General features: G+C 56.2%; 3 protein-coding genes across 4 annotated transcripts; 1 reads left to right on the top strand and 2 right to left on the bottom strand.

The window, feature by feature from the left end:
• The first annotated feature begins 59 nt into the window (after window positions 1-59).
• Window positions 60-2,233, top strand: SFTA2 (surfactant associated 2). The gene is made up of 3 exons (XM_033102633.1): window positions 60-386; window positions 623-711; window positions 847-2,233. Exons 1-3 carry the CDS (start codon window positions 326-328, stop codon window positions 931-933), a joined length of 237 nt encoding a protein of 78 aa, XP_032958524.1. The 5' UTR covers window positions 60-325; the 3' UTR covers window positions 934-2,233.
• A 1,864-nt stretch (window positions 2,234-4,097) lies between these two features.
• VARS2 (valyl-tRNA synthetase 2, mitochondrial) lies at window positions 4,098-15,293 on the bottom strand. 2 transcript variants are annotated; one of them, XM_033102543.1, is made up of 30 exons: window positions 15,171-15,293; window positions 14,446-14,673; window positions 14,229-14,310; window positions 14,015-14,115; window positions 13,612-13,733; window positions 13,455-13,521; window positions 13,263-13,360; window positions 12,468-12,549; window positions 12,181-12,300; window positions 11,616-11,727; window positions 10,845-10,933; window positions 10,278-10,368; window positions 9,929-10,056; window positions 9,708-9,811; window positions 9,458-9,539; window positions 9,075-9,151; window positions 8,881-8,968; window positions 8,527-8,632; window positions 8,312-8,382; window positions 8,067-8,192; window positions 7,774-7,878; window positions 7,582-7,650; window positions 7,409-7,487; window positions 7,179-7,306; window positions 6,925-7,077; window positions 5,940-6,146; window positions 5,148-5,259; window positions 4,817-4,992; window positions 4,546-4,674; window positions 4,098-4,444 (listed from the first exon to the last, which is right to left on the bottom strand). In XM_033102543.1, the coding sequence occupies exons 2-30, from the start codon at window positions 14,644-14,646 to the stop codon at window positions 4,349-4,351; spliced, it is 3,201 nt and encodes a 1,066-aa protein (XP_032958434.1). In that variant the 5' UTR covers window positions 14,647-14,673; window positions 15,171-15,293; the 3' UTR covers window positions 4,098-4,348. The 2 variants fall into 2 exon arrangements, with proteins under 2 accessions (XP_032958434.1, XP_032958435.1); XM_033102544.1 differs by lacking the exon at window positions 15,171-15,293 and having other exon boundaries at window positions 14,446-15,067.
• Window positions 15,294-15,394: 101 nt separating this feature from the next.
• Window positions 15,395-21,818, bottom strand: GTF2H4 (general transcription factor IIH subunit 4). Its single transcript, XM_033102572.1, has 14 exons — window positions 21,613-21,818; window positions 20,832-20,974; window positions 20,457-20,561; window positions 19,983-20,114; window positions 19,659-19,755; window positions 19,481-19,569; window positions 19,155-19,266; window positions 18,953-19,021; window positions 18,677-18,760; window positions 18,297-18,429; window positions 17,057-17,187; window positions 16,375-16,422; window positions 16,136-16,214; window positions 15,395-15,677 (listed from the first exon to the last, which is right to left on the bottom strand). Exons 2-14 carry the CDS (start codon window positions 20,969-20,971, stop codon window positions 15,505-15,507), a joined length of 1,392 nt encoding a protein of 463 aa, XP_032958463.1. The 5' UTR covers window positions 20,972-20,974; window positions 21,613-21,818; the 3' UTR covers window positions 15,395-15,504.
• Window positions 21,819-22,550: the final 732 nt, after the last annotated feature.

Raw genomic sequence — 22,550 nt, 5'->3', positions numbered from 1 at the left:
TCCCTAAAGAGCAATGAGAGGCCCAGGCTTTGGCAGGGCCCAGACACTTGCAGGAAGGACACAGCTTCAACTTCCCTCTCTGCAGGACCAGGCACCCGGGGGGCACAGGATTGAGGAAAGGGGCCCACCCACTATTTTTCCCAACAGCCCAGTGAATGGCCCTCTCCTAAGTCCTCGAAGCCAGATTGGGAGAACTGGAAAATCCAGTTACCCAGCTTCCCCCTGCCAGCTCCCCCAAATACCTGTGCTAAGGACTGAGTAGCTGTGGAAAGGCAGACGGGGGTTCAGACATCTCTCTGTCCATCCGAGAAGTGAGGTGGTCACAATGGGGGCCAGGCTGCCCCTCTTCCTCCTCCTGACCATCCTTGGCAGCGCACATGGAACAGGTAAGGGCTAGGGGCCTGGAGACAGGGTCCTCACAGCAAGAAGAAGCCAAGGAGGGGAGCGAGAGAAACGGAGGCTCCCCAGTCCTGAACAAGCCAGGGTTCAGGCTGAATGCCTGCCTGGAGAGGGCCTGAGAGGCCATTGTTGGGGAAGAGGAACTGGGGTGAGGGCGGGCAGGAGGGGGTCGCACATCTCAGGGAGTCTGGCTGGGTCCTAAACGGTACTTTTGGATCCCTAGGGCCAGGAATGATTTTGCAACTGCAGCTGAAGGATTCCTTTCTGGCAAATTCCTCCTATGAGTCCAGCTTCCTGGAATTGCTCCAGAAGGTAGTTCTTTGGGAGGAGAAAGGATAGGGCTGTGTGAACCCCGAGTTTATTTCTGAGTTGGTTTGTGCCTCTGCTGGTGCCAGGCCGTTTTCCCCTCTAACCCCTTCTCCCCCTCGAACCCCTTCTCTTCCCTAGCTCTGCCTCCTCCTCCATCTCCCGTCAGGGACCAACGTCACCCTCCGTCAGCCAGGATCCCCACTCCACGTCATCTGCAAAGTCTGAGAGCAATCAAGCCTGCAAGGGGGTTGGGGGGAGCCCGCTGGGGCATTTGTCCCCCAGGGTTCAATGGGGGTGCCCTGGCCCCACCTTCCAACAGGAAGACACCCTGCTGAGTGTCAGTAAATATGCTGAATTCAATGACTTTGTGGGTTCATGAGCAGAGGGCTGGCAGGAAAAAGGAATCAGATGCCCAAGTCTCTGACTCTCGACGCTTTCTCCCTCAATGCCAGTGTCAAAGCCTAGAAGGAATCTGGGGAATTAACTGTCTGGGGACACACACACCACAGACATACACATGGGCGGAACTTATACTTCAAAACACCTGGGAATAAGAGAAAGAAACATGTATTAAATTCCTACTTTGTTCCAGACATGACGCTTTCCCATGTCAATGCTTGCAGCAATCTTAAATGTAGCATAATAGGTGTCATTATCCAACTTTACCGATGAGCAAAGCTTAGAAAGAGTAGGCCACTCACCTGAGGTCTATTAGCAGTGGAAAGGTTGGATACCAGGTAAAAGTCTTGGCTTAAGCAAGATTTTAATTTCCTCTCCCATTGCTTAAGTTTTGGGGCTGGGAGCTCAGCATCCAGACAGGGATGTGGACAGAACACCCCAGGATATGGGCCTTCTGACTCAAGGATCCATACAAGTCAGTCAGGGTAGGATGTGGGGTGGGAGGCAGCTCAGGTGAGAGATGAGAGGTTCAGCTTGGGAAAGGATGGCCAGCTGGTGTAAGTGGTGGGGGAAAGACGATGGGTGCTAGCGGAGTTTGTACTGTCTAACCATGATGACGTGTAGTCACACAAGCCCACACTTGAGTCCTAGCTGAGTTTCTTATCCTCTCCACCTGCAAAATGAGGATAGCGAGAGTACCTGCCTCATAAAATTGTTGTGAGGATTACACAAACTACCTAAGACACATGCCACTGTGCTTGTCAGATAAGTGGGCACAAACAGTAGGGATCATCAGAGTAGAAACCCAGTCCCAGCATTTAAGTCCCTTCAGGATCCAGGGTCCTCTTTCTCCTGATTTTCTTGAGGCAGGCACTCACCTGACTTCCCACTCAAGGTTATCTTGACTTCTTACCAGCTATCTCAAAACGCAAACATGCAGCCAAGACTTGACCACTTGGGGGTATTGATATGAGTGATTCCTGTTCTCCACAGTGCCCGCCCCTGCCTACCATACTCCCCACCCTGCCGCCAACACCATCATATGAAATTAGAGCGTGACTCCTTTGGAGGGAGGTGAAGGCAACAGTTCCTATGGAGCATCCCTGAAGATGAGGGGAAGCACAAGTGGGAGAGCAAAAATAAAAACTCACAAAATTCCTCCAGTGTCCTTTATAATTACCCTGGAACAGCCCAGAGGAGAGGTAACTGAGGGCCCCAACGAGCCCAGGATTTCATGACTTGCCCCTAGCCTGCACCAGTGGGCAGGTGACACCCACGGGTCGTGTGTGTAAGCCCCAAACAAGTTGAGGGACTTGATGTCTGGATCTTCAAAAGTCTGGAGGAACAGACAGATACCTGCTCCTGAGCCTGGTTCCTAAATCTCAGGACCTGGGATTACTAGGCTGTGATTTCCAGATTTCCTCAAAGAATTCTCTTTCCAGACTCAAGACAGAGCTGGGCAAAGAATGCTTTGGGTTCATTAGACCTGGGGGTGGCAGAGATTGCTAACTGTCCCCAATAAACATTGTCCTCCTTTTGGACAGTAGTGTCCATTTTGACTGAGCATCTGACTCATTCCATTTCTCAGCCTCCCTTGCTGCTAGGCATGGCCACGTAATTAGGTTCTGTCCAACCGGATGCAAGTATAAAGAAAATACGCAGCTTTCTGGTAATAACCTGCAAAGGAAATGAGCTGCTATTTCAGAAGGAAAAAAACAAAGTCCTTACAACAGCCTACATGGTCCTAGGCCAGCGCTTTCCAATAGAACTTTCCATGACGGAAATGTTTCAGAACCTACGCTGAGCAATATGGTAGCCACTAGCCACATGTGGCTATGAAACACTTGAAATGTGCCCAGTGTGAGCAACTGAATGTTTAACTTTAATTACTTTAGATAGTCAAATGGCTACCATTTTAGACAGCACAGCCCTAGATAATCGCCCCCACCTTGAGCCTTCCCCACCCCTACTCCACTGCTCACGCCTGACTTCACTTCCCACTCCTCTCCCCTTCAGACATGACAGCTTAGATGACATGGACATTTCTTTTGCTGGGCAGAAGCAGTGCAGGGCTCTGCCATAATGGGGCCCACAGCCCTTCTCATCTTATTTTCCTGCCTCCTTGCTACTCTTTGAACACTCCAGGAGTGCTTCCATCTTGGTTTTGCTCTGGCTCTTCCTCCACCTGGAACACTGCTCCCAGTCATCCACTTGGCTAATCTGAAGCTTGGTTTCAGCAGCCAGAAAGAACCTGCACAAAGTTTACTGAGTTGAATCTCAGTTGATACTTTGGGCAAGCTACTTTTATTCCCTGAGCACACTTCTTCATCTCTAAAATGGAGAGAACACCCACCTCTGTGGTTCTTGGGAGGATTAAGTGGCATCAGGGAGGCCCCAGCCTGTGACAGTCCTGCCATAAATAGCTACTGAGAGCTGCTGGACAGAATGGAATTTGGGCGTGGAGGGGCCAGGCCCATGAATTCCACTGAGATGAGACAAGGTGTTTGGGGTGGACAGGTGGGCGTCTGCGCATGTGTGTCCCTCCATCAGGGGCTGGACAGTGTGTCCCTGGCACCTTGGTCTCAGGTACACAGAAGTGGGGAGGGCACTCAACCCCAGCACACCCTGCAGCACCTCAGGCGTGGAGGAAGTCCCTGCTCCTTTCAGCACCCCTGGGGACAGGGCCAAGGAGCAGGGAAGCTTCCATCTGGTAAGAAGCAGAGAAGGAAGGGCTGCAAACATTGGAGCATTGTCAGTAAGTCCGGGAAGGAGGTGGCACCCTGGTCACTACGCCAGGCCAGGCTAGAAAGCTCCTCTTTCCTCTCACAAGGCTGGCACCGCCCAGCATCCACTCTCCCCCTGCGACCCAAGCTCGAGGCTAAGAGGCCACCATCCTCCTTTCCCAGATCATCAGAGTCTCAGGGAACAACAGAAGGAAAAGAAAGTCACCAAAAAGGGAAAGAGGAATAGAAGAACCACAGGCAGACATGTTTGAAATTTTAAAAGCTTATGTAAATTTCTTCTTTCCTAAACTTCCAGGTGGGACTGCACATGAGGGAAGCTGGGGTAGAAATGTGAGTGACCCACAGCCACTCTGACCAAGCCAGTCTGTTTCCTCATTTACAGAATGAGGGACGTGGACCCATAGTCTCTGAGGCGCCACCACGCCGACAGCTGCCCGATCAGTTTGTCCTCAAAAGCAGGTCTGGGAGGAAGGAAATCCTCCAAGGATGGTGAGAGCTCAGGGTTCCCTGGGGCTGGGAGACGTGTCTACCAGCTGTCGGAGGTGAGAGGCCGCCTTGTCCAGTTTCGACAATTCCAGCTGGAGGGAAGAAATCTGGACGAGGAGAGAAGCACACAGGATCCAGTATGAGGCCCACCCCCTGTCCACATTCCCTCCAGGAGGTGGACTTCCTGGGTGGCCTCTCCCAGCCTCACCCTCTGCTGCCTCCGAGTCTCTGCCTCTCCCACTGATGAGGTCCGGGCTATAAGGTTGTCAAGCTGCCTCTGCAACTTGTGTCTTCGGGCAGCTAGCAGAGGTAGATGGGTCTGGGGATCCACCAGGCCCTGCGGGAGAAGGGAGACATCAGCAGCCCGCCCAGCACCTCCCTCCTCTCCATGCTAAGACCCATCCTCATTTCTATGGAACTCACCCCCCGACCCCTTCCCAACACCCTTTCTGTCCCCTCCCCACACCTCCCCTGGGCACCTGCAGCTCCATGTAGACCTGAATGGTGTCCCCCAGTGGGGCCTGGGCCCAGCCGGAGGGAGCCGCTACACCTGGGGGTAAGAGCCCCACAGCCCCACAGTGGCCCAGGGTGCCCAGGGGCTCCAGGAAGTCCTCAAAGAGGCCCCGTTCTCCAGGCTCTGAGCTCTGCAGAAGCACTGTGGGAGAAAGGGGATGTCAGGGTCAAGGCCTGAGACGCGGCCACCCTTCCTGCCCTGCACTTCCTGCCTCTGGGCCCTGCCCTCAGGCTCTCCCCTCTGCCCAGCCAGTCCCTTCTTTCTGCGGGGATTCAGGAGCCCAGGACACGCCTCACCTCGGGGCCGGGCCTTGGTGAGCTGGTACGTGGCTCGGAGAGCCCTCAGCGCCTGCACGGCCTCCTGGACCCGGGAGAAGCGCCGCTCCAGCTCGGGCTGGTACCAGTGCTCCTGCAGAGTCCCGGGAGACTCGTGTCAACTCTCCTGACTCTCCTCTCCACCCCATCTCCCATCTCCTCAGGGCAGTGGGACCCGTCCTCGCCACCACACACTAAATTCACCACCTCAAGGATGGAACACGACAAAAACTGGGGAGTCATCTAAGAGGTTCTTAGATGATCAGTGGTTGATGTCTGTTTGGTCAGCCTGACTGAAGACGGCAAACAATCAAAAATAAAACTTAAAATGTATTCTTCAAAACTCACAAAACCAAGTAAGTATAAAAGAAATTTAGTTAAGCTTTAAAATGATCTTTTGGATAAGTTTGTTGTAGTTCTCCTTCTCTAGTTATTAAAGCTTAAAACTGCGCTGAGACTCCTGGGATAGCCCGTCTCCAACATCTTATCCTTGTCACACCCACGACATGGACTATTACTATCCTGGCTTAAAGATGGGGAAACTGAGGCATGGCCACACAGCTGGCAAGCCCAGCGCCAGAGTCCTGCTCTTGTCCCCTGTGCTAATACTGCCCCAAGACAGCGCTGCAGAAACAACCTTCTCTACTACAGAGACTCTGTAGTAAAGTACAAACCACTGCTATCAATGACCCCACGGCAGCAGCCCCCTTTAGAAGATTGCTCCCCAACCCCTCAGCAGTGGACCCACTCCCAAACACCAGGGACAGGGCTCACCAAGCTGCGGGCACTGGGGTAAGGGGCGACAGAGATGCTGGGGGCAGAGGGGCCACCAGGCGTGGGGGGCAGCCTCTGCCAGAGCTCTTCAGCCAGGAAGGGCATCAGCGGGGCGAGGAGGCGGAGACCGACATCAGCGCAGGACAACAGGACCTGAGGCGGCCCTGGCGGGCGGGGTGCGTGCGACAGCACAGGCTTCACAGCCTCCTAGGGAAAGGCCTGCGGGTCAGGGTCAGGGTCACGGCCATGGCCATGGCCTTCCTCCACACACCTGCTGCCCTACTAGTCGGGAACGCTGTGGGTCTGCACACCATCTTGGATGCCATTGGCTGTCCCATGAAAAGGGAAAATCTAGGGCAGGGATTCTCAGAAATGGGTGGGGAATAAAATTATCAGGAAGGTTGTGCAGTTTATGAAGAAAAACATTGAGTTTTCCACTTATCAAAAAGACAGGTTTTTAAAAAGGTTGAGAAACAGTGATCTAGGGCAGCAGTCCTGAGCTAGCAGCATGGCCTAAGACGAGAAATGAAAACTCTCACCACCCGACGCCCGACCTGGTGAATGAGCGCTCTGGGGGTGTGGGGTGGGGCCCGGCACTGGTGCTTAAGCAGCTCTCCACCCCGAGACTCTCCCACGGGATCAAGTGTGAGAACCCCTGGCCTACAGACCTCCACACTTCCTCCCATCACTCACAGCTCCCGGCCTGCACAGATCGCAGCGAGCACACTGAGAAGGAAACTTCACCTGCCTCCTGACCCTGCTCTGTCAGACTCTGTTTTCTAGAAGTGTCCCTACCTCCTCCTCTCTCCCCAGGTGACAGGCAGGGAGCAGTGACTAGGCCAGTCCCAGGGAGGAGGGGAACTGGGATCCCCCTGGCTCAGCCATCTTTCTGTGCTCTCACTGAGGGAGATACCGGGAACCTAGCTCAGAGCTCTGTGCCGGGGAGCCCGATCTCGGGGGACGAGGAGGGCACCGCCATACTCACCAAGTACACATCACACAAGCTGTGGAGCCAGAAGTGGTGCAGGGCGTGGGCAACAAGCGGGAGCTCCCGGGTAAGGAATCCTCGCTCGCACTCGTGGGCAGTGCGGGCCAGGCGGCTCAGCACCCAGGCATCCATGGGGGACGAGGGGGACAGCTGCGGGCAGGGGCTGCAGGTGGGCACGGCTCCACTCCCACTCCTCTGCCTGTCCTCCCAGCTGCCCCCTGCCCCCCACCCAAGCACCTCTCCTCTCTCACCTCCTCTGAGGGCTGGGGCACGAACCCCCGGCCCAGGACACTGAGGATGAAACGCAGGGCATTCCAGATCTTGTTGCAGAAATGGCGGGAGCTCAAGACCTCAGAGACAGACAGGTGTAAGTCACCCCCTGGGACAGAGAGGAGAGAGTGTGCAAGTAGACATCGGGGGCACAGGGAGGGCTCGGCCCCACCAGCCCCTCTGCACCCCACACGGCCTCGCCTGGGCTTACCCAGGGCCCCATGGGAGCACAGGGTGAATCTCAGGGCATCGGTCCCACATTCAGGGATCCCGTGAGGAAAGTCCTTTCTCTGCAAGCAGAGGGAGAGGAGGGATGGCAGGTGCCTATGAGGCTGCAGGGCCAGTGGCTGTGAGCGAGGCCAGATGGGCACACACGGGACCCACCTGCGCTGCAGCTGCGATCACCAGCTCTTCGGGGTCCAAGTTCCCTTCCCTCAGCTTTTCCTGCAGCACCTGGATGGGTCAGTGTGCAATGGCCTCAGTCCGAGCCCCCCCAGGGTGCCGCCCACTGTCCCCCGCCGAGGGCTCCCTTCCTCCCCCCTGTAAACCCCACCCGCACCGGCTCCGTATCCTGACCTGCAGCCCCACCCCAGCGATGATATCCCGCGGGTCCAGCACATTCCCCAGGGACTTGCTCATCTTCCGGCCCTGCCTGTCCCGAACCATGGAGTGGAGAAGTACCTGGGAACATGAAGGGGCCGGCAGGGGGTGCTTGGAGAGCCTGTCTCTGGAGGACCCTTTGGGATCTGTGGTGCTTTAGGGTGAGGGTGGGAAGTGAATCAGGAAACAGGAATCGGGCATGTGGAAAACACGTCGGGTTGGAGAACCTGGCGGTTACAGAGTGGGACGGGGCACCGAGGGGCTGTTACCTGGCGGAAGGGGAGCTGCCCTGTGAGCTGGGTCCCCAGCATGACCATGCGGCCCACCCAGAACAGCAGGAGGTCACTGCCCGTTTCCAAAAGGGACAGGGGGTAGAAACGCGTGAAATCTGGGGTCTAGGAAGAAAAAGACAATCAATAAGAGGCCCTGGGCTCCATCTCCTCAAGACTGTCTGGGGCCCAAGCATCTCCCTCGCCATCCCCACCTTCATTCTCTTCCACTCAGCCCGCCTCACCTCTTGGGGCCAGCCCAGGGAAGAAAAGGGGAAAAGAGCTGAAGAGAACCATGTGTCCAGGACATCAGGGTCTGGGAAACGGAATAGGAAATGGAGACAACTGGAACCTCACCTCCAAGGAGCTCAGCCCGCTGCTGCCCACCGTCCTCCTGGCCCCACCTCCACCCCCACCTACATCTCCAAGACCCAGGCGCCCTCCCAGCCCAGGCACTCACCCCTTTGCAGGGTCAGCTCCGCCCCCGGTCTCCCCGTCAGTGCTGCAGCTACTTCTCTGGCCTCAGCCTCTGTCCGCCCGACCACCCAACAGTCCTCCCTGTCAGCCTGTAGCACAAGTAAGGGTTGGGGGCATGAGGAAGAACACCTGGCAGGTGGGAAACCTCCGAGTCTCATGGTCTTTTATGGGGCCCTCTGGCGGTGAGATGGAGAACGCCAGGCCGGCCCAGAGCCATCACGCAGTAGGTTACAGGATTAAGGCCGGGAGCACAGGGAACTGAGCCGGCACTGAAGGCCCTCTGACTGCGGTGCCTAAGGCCCTGTCCTCGCCGGCCCTCTCATGCGCTTCCTCCTACCTTCACGGTTGCCCCCTGTTGCTCCTCTACAACCAGGTAGGCTGGGATCCGATGGCCCCACCACAGCTGCCGGGAGACACACCAGTCCCTGCCGAGAATGCAAGAGCATGAACGAGTGACTTCTCGTTCCGTGCATGACTAGTGGGTCCCCCCACCTCCATCAGAGTGCCCTCCCCCCCCACCCCCGCCCTTACCCAATGTGGGAAAACCAGTGCCGCCAGTTCTTCTGGTGGAAGGATGGGCTGAGCTCCAGGGCCCCCGACTCCACAGCCTGGAGGGAGAGGGCCTTTAGACTGCTTCCCTTCCCGCACCCACACCCCTCCCTGAGGGGACCAGTGGCCTCTGAGGTGATTCTTAAGTTCTGGAAGGACCTCCCAAACCTCCTGAGAAGATTCGGGACCTGAGGGAGGACATAAGCCAGCCCTTTCTGGGCCACCTTCCCCACCGCTGTCCCCCACTGTCACAGCTAGACAGTTCTGTGGAGCAGGAGGGCCTCCAGCCTGCCTGTTTCTTCATTCCAGTTCTCAGGGGGCACCCCGTCCCCAGGCCCCAGTCGCTCCTTGCAAGGCAGCCTCACCTGGGCAGCTCGGTCCCCCATCTCCCGGCAGTGGACAAACCACTGGCTCTTCAGTAGGTATTCTACCACGTCCCCGGAACGGCTGAAAGGGAGATGGTGAGTCCACTGCCCCTCCAGCCTCGTGCCTCTCTCCCAGGGACACGGGACACAGCAGCAAATGAAACTGACAGAGCCCATATTCTAAAGGGGACAGAGCCCACCGCATGCCACTCCCTCCGGGGGTAGTCCTAAGGAGTTAAAACGGGGTTACCTGCAAATGGGCAGCACCATGGGGTGGTCCTGGAGGCCCCGGAACAGACGCCGCTCCTTCAGTGCGGACATAATCCTCTCCCGGGCCACAAACCGGTGAAGGCCCTGGGGAAAAAGTGGCAACAGTCAAGGTTAAGGCCTCTAGAGAAATAAGAAAGTGGGAGAGGGGCAGAGGGCAGAGGGTGCCCCCAAAGGATGGGGTAACACTGAGGCCGCTCCCACCTGCAGCCAGTCTCCACAGAGGGAGGTCATGGTCCCATCCTCCGCGATGACACTCAGAGGGTGCAAGCCATGTCGGGCCCCTAGCTCAGCGTCAGCAGGGCTGTGAGCCGGAGTCACCTTCACTGCCCCTGGGGAGCAGAGCTGCAGTGAGCACTGACCCCGGAGCCTGGCTTTTGCTTTCCAAAGGTACTGTCGTTGCCCACGCCCCCTTCCCTTCCCTCCCTTCTCTGTGCCTCCCTTCCGTTCCTCACCCACCCAATCTACAAGAGATTTCCCTTCCCCACGTTGCTTCTCGCCCTGCTCCCACCCCCAGCAGCCTGGCTTTCTCCTTCCTCTGACCTCCACTCACCTGTGCCCACGTGTGGCTCCACAGTGGCGTCTGTGATGAGGGGGAGAAGATGCCCTGTCAAGGGGTGACGAAGTTGTCTCCCATGTAGATGCTGAAGGGAAGGAAGAGGGGTCAGGGACAGGCACATGTGTGGGGTAGAAAGGTCTGGGCAGGACGTGAGAGCCCTGGAAGTAAGTGGGTGAGAACCAGAGGTAAAGAGCCAGAGCTGGGGGTCAACAAACATTTCCTTAAGGGGCTGGAGTGTGACTCTCTTAGGCTCTGTAGCCAAGAGGCAGATGTAGTCTATATAGTTACTCCACTGGCCACTGCGGCAGAGAGGAGTCACAGGCGCAGTGAGACTGAGCCCACGAGGGTGGCACAGACAACACAGGCAGCGGCGTGGACGCAGCCCACAGGCAGTCCTCGCAACCCCTGAGCTGGAGTAGAAGGGAGCAGACTGAGAGCCATTGGAGCTGAGAAAAGTCTTAGGAAAAGGAAGTGAAGGCAGGAGAGAAGGAGGTGCCATCTAAAAGGAAGGGATGAAAAAGCTGGGGGTAGGAAGGCCGGGCAGGGAGCACGGGGTATTACTGTGAATCGGGAGTCGTCGGGATGAATGGCCACAGCCACGTCTCCAGGCAGCGTCTCTGGCCTTGTGGTTCCTACCACGACCTCTGCGTCTGAAGACAAAATTCAAGCACGTATAGCTAGTCATCCTCACCCCCCAGCCCAGACACAGTTAAAGTCAGGAGAACTGGAAAAGGAAGGAGGTGGGGGCCGTCAAGGCTGAGCAGGCCAAATGAGGACTATGTCCATAGAAGCCTGGGGTGTCCGTGTAAGCTGACCACAGGCCTAGGAGGGTATCTGAGGCTAAGGAATTGCGTGACAGCTGGCATGGGAGAAATGGGTACGGCATTAATAAAGGCAACTAGAGTCCTTGCTGGGTGCCCAGAGGACACTGGGGGTTCTTGGTGCCCTAATCACAAACGCTGTACATTCTTTGGGGCTAGCCCAGCCCCTCCTACGAGAAATGTCCTGACTGCTCCAGCACATCTGCCTTCCCCTTCTCTGAACTCCTCAGAACACCTACTGTCCAAACCACACTTCAGAACTAATCTTTTCTCTTTCAAGGGTAGCAGCCTCCTGCAGAATGACACCAAGCTCCCACAGAGCAGTGGCTGTGGCCAGTTTCCTGGCCCAGAGTGTCCACAGAACTGCAAACACGACCTAGGTTCCTTATGCCCCTCCTACCAGGTCATGTGGGAAACAGACTTGTGGGCTCGCTCCCATCAGCCCAACAGGGGCTCAAGAAAACAGGGGAAGCAGAGATGAGTGGGCAACCACTCCCAGGACCACCCTCACCAGGCTCTCCATCCACAGGGAAGGCCACAAAGACGAGGAGACCGAAGGACACGGGGCTGGGGCAGCCGGGCAGGCGAAGCTCCGTGCGGCCAGGCAGGGGTCGGCTCTCCACCTGCAGGTGCACAAGAAGCAGGGTCTGAGAGCAGCCTTCCTGCAAGGTTCCCAGCCAGGGCCCCCACCTCCACTCGTCCGCCAGCCAGCCTCCCTGCAGCCATTCAGAGGACCCGGCAGCCACCTGCCTCTGCCCTCGCCTAATTCTTGTGCAGTCAGTTACAGTAAATATTCACTGAGCACTTAAACCACATACAGGTGTCGAGCTGAGCACCTTCCACGAGTTTTCATTTCATTCACAGCATCCCAGGATGCAGGCATTCCCATCAGCCCTAATTTACAGACTAGGGAAACTGAGGCTTACAGAGGCTAACAGCCACGGGAACACACAGCTGGTAGGTGGCAGGGCCTGGACCTACATCCAGGCAGGCTGGCTCCAGACCCTGAGCTTTCACCCGCCGGAGAGTCTCTCACAAACCCAGTCTTGCAACCGGCTTGTCTTTCTCTGCCTCACCTCAATATCCGAGATGGCGGATCTTAAAGCACATGACCAGTTGACGAGCTGCCGGCCCCGGTACAATAACCCTGCCTTGTGGAGTCGCACGAATGCTTCGGTCACAGCCACTGCGGAGCCCTAGAATGGCCTGTGTGTCCACATCCAACAGTCCCTTCTCAGCCCCTCACCCCCCTGGGGACCCGGGCACTCCCATCCTGCCACCCCAGCACACACAGCAACCCGCCTCCCTGCACAGATCTCTAACACCTCCCCAACACCCACAGAACCAGCCGTGGAACTCTCACAGCATCCATAGTGAAACGCTCTCGGTCCCAGTCCAGGGAGGCCCCTAGGGCTCGCAGCTGCTCACAGATCTCTCCACCTTTCCTGTGCCGAGAGACTTTTGTCAGCAAACGTGTCGTGCACCAACAATGTACCAGGCCAGTGACACCCCAGCAATGCTGGGGCTGGAGTGAGTATGGCACTGATCTAGCCTCCAGAAGCCAATGGAGACAGACTCATGAACCCAGTATGGAACCTTCTATGACTAAAAGAAGTATAAAGGGGGTGGCCAGCTACTATGAGCTGCACCCTCCACAGTTACATTGAAAACAACTATTTGACTTGGACCTGATGGGTCCTGGAAAAACACACTTAAAAAACAAAAGCATAAAGTTCACAGTAACAGAGGAAGGGGCAGCCGATTCATGGGAAATCTACAGAAACTGTACAGAGAAGATGGCATGTAGTAACACACCTAAATGAGGGTAATTTCAAGTAGATGGAAGGTGGGAAGGGGTGAGTTAGAGAGAATGGGAAAATGAGATAAGTGATAAGTGGGGGTGGGAGGGAAGTGTGTGTGTGTGTGTGTGTGTGTGTCTGCACATACACACATATATAGACACACATCCTCATGTATCACATACACACACACACAGCTTGGCGACCCCACCAAATGCTAAGAGGCTCCAGAGCTTAAGTCTCTGGAAGTTAGAGAAATTAGGGCTGGATGGGAAGAGTGACTACGAGTTAGAAGCGTGACTAGGAAACAAGGACCCAAACCTGCGATCTCAGCCCCTTCATATGTCCGTCATACTCACTCCTCCTTCCACTTCCACACCTCCCTGAGGAAATCTTCCCGGCTCAGATCATGTCTCCTCACTCCTCGTTCCTTCCACAGTTGTTTCTCCACCACAGCCTACAGTAAGATTAGGGGGCAAATAAACAAAGAATCAGGTCGCTTTGGAGGAAGAAAACTCACCCAAGAAAAGGACAAGTGGCAAAAGACATACTTGGGTAGCAATTCCTGCATGATCTGAGCCCGGGACCCACAGCACCTGATCTCCACGCATCCGGTGCCTGTGACAGAAATGCCCTCACACGAATCCGACCTTACATGTTTACCCTCCCTCCTTCCCCTCAAGAACCCAGGCAGCCGCATCCCCTCACCAGCGCACGAGAGCATCCTGGATGGCCACGGTCAGTGCGTGCCCGATATGCAGGGAGCCAGTGACGTTAGGAGGGGGGATACACATGGAAAAGGTCTCCCCTGTGGCCTGGGGCAGCCTGGTCTAGAAGGAAGGAGCACAGTCAAAGGGCAAGAGAAGACTGGATGTTACCTGGAGGAATAGTACCCTCTGGTGTCCCCACAGCAGTTCTGCAGGGCAGAACTGTCCAGCAAATAACAGGGAAAGGGAAACCTGCCAAGAGAATGTTCTGGAGAGCCCAGGGGCAGGAGACAAGCTCTCCAATGTGGCTGTGAGCTCCAGACTCAGGCTCAGTTGCACCCACCAATCTCATGGGCCAATCTGTCCTGGGGACTGTTCAGTACCCCTCCCTGCCAGGCACTAACCTGATATTCCGGTTTAAAGAAGCCCTCTCGTACCCACCAAGGGTACCAGGCAGCCTCAACATACTGGGGGCTGTATGCAGGAGGCAGTGGCCCGGAGACATCTGTGGAGGCAGAGCAGAGCTCCACTAATTCAACTTTGTTCCCCGACTGCATTTCAGCAGACCAAATGGGAAACGAAAATGTGAGCGAAAAGGCCTTCAAGTTTCCTAGTTACCTTTCTTTTCACCAAGTTCCGTGGGGATTTCATACAACACTATTTCTTTAGGAGTCCAGGCCTTACTGGATTCTGCAGGTGACTACGGGGAGGAGACACAAGGAGGAATGCAGTTCCCAGTATACCCCAGGCATCTGGGATCCAGCCAGTCTCTCCTCCAGCCCTTCTCCATCCCCCCACCAAGTTTCTCAGACCCAAGGGCAAGTTGTGCTCTAACCTTGCTCTTCCAGGCTAATCCATCCTCCAGCGCCTCCTGCTTCTCCCGCAGGCGCTTCTGTTTGGCTTCGCGGTTCCTCCGGGAGATGGGGGAACCATGGGGCTCTGACTGTGTAGAGAGTGGATGGGACTTGGGGAGGCCCCGTGAGGACCTCAGCCCCCAGAGTGAGTGTCGGAAGGAGGCCGGAGGCAAATGAGGCATCAGGAGTGCTTGGAACGGGGCCAAGATCTGTTCCCGACAGACAAAGCACTTTAGGATACGGGGGCGTGGGAGGGTCACATCCCCTGAAGTCACACCCTATTCCTTACTCTCTGCCGCCTACTAGATCTGGTCTGTTATTTTAAGTATCTAGCTCTTCCCACACAACCTTTCCTCCATGTGGACTAGAGTGCGTGGTGTCCACAGTAACAGGATCCTGGAGCCGCAAGAAACAGGGCTCTTCTGGGGAAGACTTAATTTCTGGCCCTCAACCTATGAATGTGCGACGTGGGAGTGACCGCCGGCACACAGGAGTGTAAAGGACTCGGTATTGGGGAGGTGACCGACAGCGCACCCGAGAGCCGGCAAGAGTCCCGCCAGTCACCGCGATCTCGGCCTGCCCAGACGCCGCCCGCGCTGCCCCCAGACCCGCGCGGCCCGGCCTTCCCACGCGTCCCACCGTGGGGGCCCAGGCTCGCCAGCGCCTCCCACCCCGCACCCCGGAGGCCGCCCTGGCGCGCGCTCACCGGGCGAGCCCTCCGCTACCCCAGGGCGCCCAGCGGCGGCGGCAGCGGCTGCAGCACCGGATGGGACTCCAGCAACCGACCCCGGAACCCGACCGCGCGGCGCCGGGAGGCAGGGCCCCGGCCCGGCGCATGCGCGAGGGCTGCTCGGCCCTACCCCCTTCCCGTGCCAGCGCGTCGGCAGCGGGAAGCTGCAGCTCGGTGGGGAGGCGTCCGGGGCTGCGAGGCTCATTTTCACAACTTTATTAAACAATTAGAGTCCCCAGGTGTGAGTTAAAAAACCCTAAGTTCCGGAGCCGCGCCCGCCTCCCGCCCCGCCCGGTCCTAGTCCGCGCTCTCAGGAGCTGTGCTTCTGTCGCTTCCAGAAACGCTTGACATCACTGTGCCCAGCAGGCGTCACCACCATGAGCCGCTTGGCCGAGTTCTCGAACACCAGCACGCCCAGCTCCCGCGCATGGGCCAACAGCAGCTCAAAGTCCACTTGCGACAGGAACTGGTTATACAGGACACCTGGGGTCCGCAGGAAGGGAGAGGTGGGGAGAGAGAAGGCCAGAACGTGAGGCGCTGAGCCTTTCTGTGGCAGCCTCAGGGCAGTGGGCTGGCCTTGTCACCCACCACCATTTAAAAACGAATCCTCTATGCTTGTCTCTTCCAGGGCTCATCTGAACACTAGTGTGATCCAACCATATTCAGGAAGGCAATAAAATACAGTAAGAAAACCCACTGCTCACCAAACCTAGAGAAATTACTGTGAATTATCCCTCCCAATTTCCCTCTTCTTGCTAAATCCAAATTGCAGTGATTTGAGACATTTTATTTACTACCACCGACTCACCCCAAAATAAAAAGTATCTTGCCAGCTTTGCTCTCCCAGCTCATACAGCAAACAAAAAGTAAATAAAATGATCACGACTGAATTGTCCTTCCTCTGGCCAACGACCAACAACCGACCATCAGAAGCCACTCACCCTCAGTGAAGCGGAGTCTGTCCCTTTCCAGCTCCCACAGCCGGATCTGGTCCGTGATAGTGGGCGGCAGCACAGGTGTCTGCAGGGGCAAGGCATGGCTGTAAGATCCTGGAAGACTGCACGAACAACCGCAGCCCTCCACGCATTCCCCAGATTTGGTTGTTCCTTTCTCTTTTCCATCACTTCATCACCAGGTGCCAGGGGCTGTCAGCCTCCCACAGCTTGGTACCTGTTTGTACCTGTTTAAGCATCACTGGGTGGGCCCTTGTCCTTAGGAAATGGATGATCTAGAAAACAGACAAGAATGCAATCAAAGACTCGAATAAGAGGGCAGGAAAGCCACTTTGGCCGTCACCCGATATCACGGGAGCATCCACTTACTGTTTAAAAACTCATAGGTACATGACTATTGTCAGCCCATTCCTTACTCAGCTGTTGTCCCAAGTTACTGTTCCCACTGGTCATGTCTGCTATTCCTTCTCTGGCACATCTGCCCTTTGCGTAGTCTCTTTTGTTTCTCTTTAAAATAGCAGCACTTATTGTGTGGCAGGCTCTGAGCTAAATGTTTTACTGCTATTCTCACACTGAATCCTCCCAACAACCCGGTGAGATGAAAATTCATTGTTTCCCTTTTCCAGCTGAAGAAACTACAGCTGAGAGAAATGAAGCAAGTAGGCTCTTTATGCATCTAGGAAGTGGCGGTGCCAAGACACAAATCCAGAGCTACACCTCCTCCCTCCATGTTCTTCCCCCCTCGCGTCTGCCTGTTCCCACACCTTGACACCTCCTGTGCCTTGTCTGCTCAGCCATCTCCCCACACCTTAATGTCAGACCTGGTGCTAGCCTTCCATACGCTGACCCCTGTGCCCCACAGCCCAGTGCAGCCTGCCTTCCTGCCACCCCCTTCCCCAGTGAGAATACCTGCTGGGCTGTAATGCCACTGGCGATGGCCTGCTGCACACTCTCCCGGGTCACCTGCGCCACCACCATGTTGGGGAAGCGATAGAGCATCTCCGAGAAGAGGGCGATGAGGGCGATCTGCAACTCTGACTCTGGCCCAGGGACAGGAAGAGGGGACGAGGGGGCTGACCCCATGCCCAGGGACAGGAAGAGGGGACGAGGGGGCTGACCCCATGCCCAGGGACAGGAAGAGGGGACGAGGGGGCTGACCCCATGCCCAGGGACAGGAAGAGGGGACGAGGGGGCTGACCCAGGCCCAGGGACAGGAAGAGGGGACGAGGGGGCTGACCCAGGCCCAGGGACAGGAAGAGGGGACGAGGGGGCTGACCCAGGCCCAGGGACAGGAAGAGGGGACGAGGGGGCTGACCCAGGCCCAGGGACAGGAAGAGGGGACGAGGGGACTGACCCAGGCCCAGGGACAGGAAGAGGGGACGAGGGGGCTGACCCAGGCCCAGGGACAGGAAGAGGGGACGAGGGGGCTGACCCCAGGCCCAGGGACAGGAAGAGGGGACGAGGGGGCTGACCCCAGGCCCAGGGACAGGAAGAGGGGACGAGGGGGCTGACCCAGGCCCAGGGACAGGAAGAGGGGACGAGGGGGCTGACCCCAGGCCCAGGGACAGGAAGAGGGGACGAGGAGGCTGACCCCAGGCCCAGGGACAGGAAGAGGGGACGAGGGGGCTGACCCCAGGCCCAGGGACAGGAAGAGGGGACGAGGGGGCTGACCCCAGGCCCAGGGACAGGAAGAGGGGACGAGGGGGCTGACCCCAGGCCCAGGGACAGGAAGAGGGGACGAGGGGGCTGACCCCAGGCCCAGGGACAGGAAGAGGGGACGAGGGGGCTGACCCAGGCCCAGGGACAGGAAGAGGGGACGAGGGGGCTGACCCCAGGCCCAGGGACAGGAAGAGGGGACGAGGGGGCTGACCCCATGCCCAGGGACAGGAAGAGGGGACGAGGAGACTGACCCCATGCCCAGGGACAGGAAGAGGAGACGAGGGGGCTGACCCCATACCCAGACTCCCTGGATCCCTTCCTTCAAGTGTGATGAGACATGTCAGAAAAGATAAAGTACCCAGTAATCTGAACAAAAACTGGCATTCCCTCCCGCTCCCTTCCCCTGGTGCTAGCCTTCCATAACCTGCTCGCAACCTGTTCTCACAACCCACCCCCAACCTGCTCTCCCAGGGGCCCTCTGCTGCCTCACCCGTGTAGGCATACAGTCGGTAATTGGTTTCCACGACAATGAAGCCTGGCTGATGCGCAGTGCCCCCAGCCCCAGAAACACCTGACGAGAGATTGATGGCCAGGCGGGTGGGGTAGTAACGCCGAGATTTCCTCTGAAAGGATAGGAGAGAAAGGCAGAGGGCTCCCTCTCAAGTGTCACCGCCCGACATCATCCTTCCTAAGACATCAGATCCCTCCCAGTGCAGAACCTCAACTCCCCACTTCTCTCCCCCAAGGGACCCAGGTATTCAGTCCTGGCAACCGCTTCCCGCTGCCTCCTGAAACCCCACACCTTTCTAAAGGCCAAGGCCCATACCACCCTGCCTCTTCCCTAGAAGCCATGTATTTGGGTGCTCATACCTTCCTCTGGAAAACAAGCCCAAACTCACGAAGATGTTGCAGGAAGTTCAACAAAGAATCACTCATCCCTTCCACAGAATAATCCTGGGGAAGAGAGGTAGCAGCTGGGGTCCAAACACATCCCATGTCCCTCTCCCAAACCACAAGCTCGTTCCGTCTTCCCACCTCTGGCTGTTCCTTCTTACTTCACTCTATTGCCCCATAGCCCCATTGCCCTCCCCATCTCGCTCCCCTTCGGCCCACCCACCCGACCCCCCAGCTCCAGCCCCTGCTTACCTTGCCTAGAGTAGAGAAGCTGAGCTGGAAGAGGAAGGAGAGGATCTCCACTAGGTCCATGCCCCGACTCTAGGGAGGAATGGGCACAGACAAGGGGACGGGATGGGAGGGAGAAAATCAGGGAGCAGTCTGTAGGCAGTAATCTCTCGGTGTGTCCTGAGAAGAGCAGAGCACACCCACAAGCAGACGCTGCACTCCTCACCTGGGCTGTCTGTAGATACTGCAACATAAAGTACCAGAGCTGGGCAGGGGTGTCCAGCAGCAGGAACTGGAAGCCAGCAGAGGTAATGCAGGGAGGCTCTCCGGGCTCGGTACTAGACACGTGGAGAGGGACAATGGGACAGGTGTGCACAGAATGGCCACCAGCCCCACCGACCGCTCACGTCTGCTCTTGGTTTATCTCTCGCTGTACTCCACTCAGCTGTCCTTCTTCAACGCCCTCCAATCCTGACCCGCCTGGACACTCAGTTTGGCAGCGACCCAAGGAGATGGCAAAGCCGGGAGCTGTTGTGCCTCGGGCTTCCTCACCTCTTCATGAGCCCAGCCTGGCTGAGGAGCTGAGCCAAGTCCTGGCTGACAGCTGCACTGGGGGAGCCCACCATGAAGTGCAGGACCACCTGAGGAATGGAGGAGAATAGAGATGCCTCTGGGGTCCATGGGAAGCAGGAGCATAAGCAGAGACACACACAGAGTCGCAAGTTCTCACCTCCCATCGCTCCTCGGCGTACTTGTCAAGTGACGGGACATCCCGGGCATGCTTGTCTGGTCCCAGCTGACTCGTGTCATCAGACCAGGCCTTGCCCCTATGCCAGGATGGGCCAAGAGTAAGGAGCCCTGCCTGTGTCCCCTGCCCACTCCTCTGCCCTCTTTCTACCTTTGTCCCCATGGGCCATGAGTGGGAGGCATTCCCTACACCATGCATCTGGTCCAACTTATTGCTAAGGAGCTGCCAAAGGTGGAGCCCACAAGGTTCCAGAGAGGCCCCTAAGGAGTTCCCCGGCCTAGCTTAGGAGGAGATGGAGTGACATACCCACCCAGAAGGGCAATGCGCAGGTTCTGGCGGAAGATGGGGTTGAGGATGAGGCCCTGGAGACCACCAGGGAGCAGCTGGGTGTGCCAGATACGGAGGCCACTCAGCAGCCCTGTACTTTCCTCCTGAGCTCTGAAACAGAAGCAGAGAGGTGACAGGTGTGTCTGGAGAACAAAAAGAAGGCCCATGAAGGCCTCCATTTCTGCTTTTGAACTAGTAGTCCTTGGATTACTGTTTCACAGAGTGAAATCAATGTCTTAAGGCAAATTTCTTTACTGTAACGCCTGCCAGAGCCTTGTTATAGACCTCACAACTCTCCAAGAGGGAAAATACAGTATACAGTTTCCCAAACTTATTTAATTACAAGTCTTATGGTGTACCCATTAATCTTTCCTGAAAAATGTTCCAAGGAACAGCAGTTGGGGAAATCTAGCCATTGAGAAATTGGTATCTGGCTGGGAATACAGCACTCACTTGCTGAATTCCTTCTTTACCCACAGGGCTACAGCAGCTTGTGGCAGAGGCTGCTCCAGAAAGAGCATGCGCATCACCCAGTTCTTAGCCAGAGGTGGGAGCTCCCTGCAGGGGGAGAGGAAAAATGTTACTGTCAGCAACTGCCTTAGATCTGCATCTCTGCCCTCAACCTGTGTCTTAGCCTCTCAAACATCTCATCTCACCCTCCACCCCTTTACCAGTCTTGCTGCCCCAACAAACACCATCTGTTTTGGCCTGACACACTTTAATCTTTACGCCCTGTAGAACGAAGCTTCTATCCATGATAACTTATCCCAGTCTGCAGGCCCCATTACATTTCCCCACCATGGTCCCTGCTGTGAAGGGCACCCTCACCTGAAGACAGCCAGACAGGTGGCAGGGTGCCCATATAATCGGTCCAATACCCCAGGGCTCAGACCCCCTAGAAATTCCTGCAGATTCCTGCATTGTAGGTGTACTCGGTTCAGCCCACCCCTTGACGGGATGCTCTCCATCACCTGAAAGATGCAAGCGTTAGAAACGCAATCCCTCAATCCATGCCAGTGTCACCCCTCACCTTTCTCATTCCGATCCCAGATCCACTGGCCCCCACAATAACCCATCTTTTCTATGGTTCCCTTTTGAATGTCATTCATCTCCTCTAGTTTCTCCCAAACCTGACTGACTTCCCCTCTTTCCCTGCCTTCTCACCCCACTTCTGGCCTCAGCTCCAGTCTTCACTTGATTTCCAAGTAACAGAATTTTTCATTGTCCCATATTTGCAAAATCATTTTGTGTGCCAGTGATTGCTCATCTTTACTAAGCAGTGACAAAGAGACTTGTTTGAGCCCAATCCTCTCTCCCTACCACCTCTCCTGGTCGGATCTACTTATAAGCTCTACATCTGTCAGACCTTCCCATCTATTTCTTGATCCCACTTCTGCTGGGTACGGCAATAAACTACCTTTCCCCTCCATGTCTCCCGAATCTAATTCCACCTCTTTCCTCTCCTTTTCCCTCCTCCCTCCAAAGACCACTTCACCCCATTCAACCTGATCCATACCGTTCGACCTCCTAACTTCGCTACTTTCCTCCCATTCCTCGCCTCTTACTCAACTCGTACACTCCGCCACCCGCTCTCTCCCGGCCCCCTTACCACTCTGGGTCAGTTCCCCCTCGTGCACCCGAGTCTCAAGCAGTCGCTTAATCGGAACCAGGGCCTTGCACTGGCTCTGGGAAATAGGGAAAAGTATGGTGAAAATGAGAGAAAAAGATGGGGAGAGCGACGAAGGATTTCACAGACAGGAGTTCGGAGCAGGGGATTCAGAAGAGGAAAGAAAAAGTGGGTAGGATAAGAATGGGCGCTGCACTCGCCCGGCGCGGAGCACACTGGGAATTGGAGTTTTGTCCTTCCTCACCCCAGAGCCGGCTGAAGCGCGTCTGACTACAGCTCCCGAAAGGCACCGCGGGGAAACAGCGAGGAAAGAGCCTGGCCTTTCATTGAGAGAGCTCAGGACACCGGAGGCCGGGTCACTTGGTTCCGCGTCTCTCTCCACGCACGCCTCCAACGGCATGTCTAACCGACCGGTACGGGAGGCGGGACCCTGGGAGAAGAAGTACCCCGAGGACCTACTGGCGGAGGTGTGGAGACGGCTGGATGGTAAGGCGCTTAGTTTTAGACACGCACGAAACTGGGTTCCTTGAGCTCAGCTGATCCAGGTGAAATTGGCTTAAAGCGCTCTACAGAGCGTTTTCGCGAGTTAGGAGTTAACTGGATCTAGTTGCCACGTCCACCATGCTCCCGCCTCCCGTTTAGTTAAAAGATACTAGTAAATACAATTTTAAAAATTGTACGCTTTGATTTGATTTATGAACCTATTGCAGCGAAAGGGAAGGGAACGTCTTTAGCCAAGGCCGGAGCTACAGGCTTCCTAAGTTCTCATGAGGCAAGTTTTATTATTCGCATTTTACAGACCGGAAGACCAAAGTCTAGTGAGAGAAAATTTGCCCGCGATTGGACTAGAAAGTACCGAGGCAGGAATATTAAGTACATTTGCCAGGGACGAGGGACTAAAATGGTAATAAGGACTGTCT

Source organism: Rhinolophus ferrumequinum, chromosome 3, assembly GCF_004115265.2.
Source record: "Rhinolophus ferrumequinum isolate MPI-CBG mRhiFer1 chromosome 3, mRhiFer1_v1.p, whole genome shotgun sequence".
NCBI lineage: Eukaryota > Metazoa > Chordata > Mammalia > Chiroptera > Rhinolophidae > Rhinolophus > Rhinolophus ferrumequinum.
Note: the sequence above shows the minus strand (reverse complement) of the source record. Positions and strands in the feature narration are given on the sequence as shown.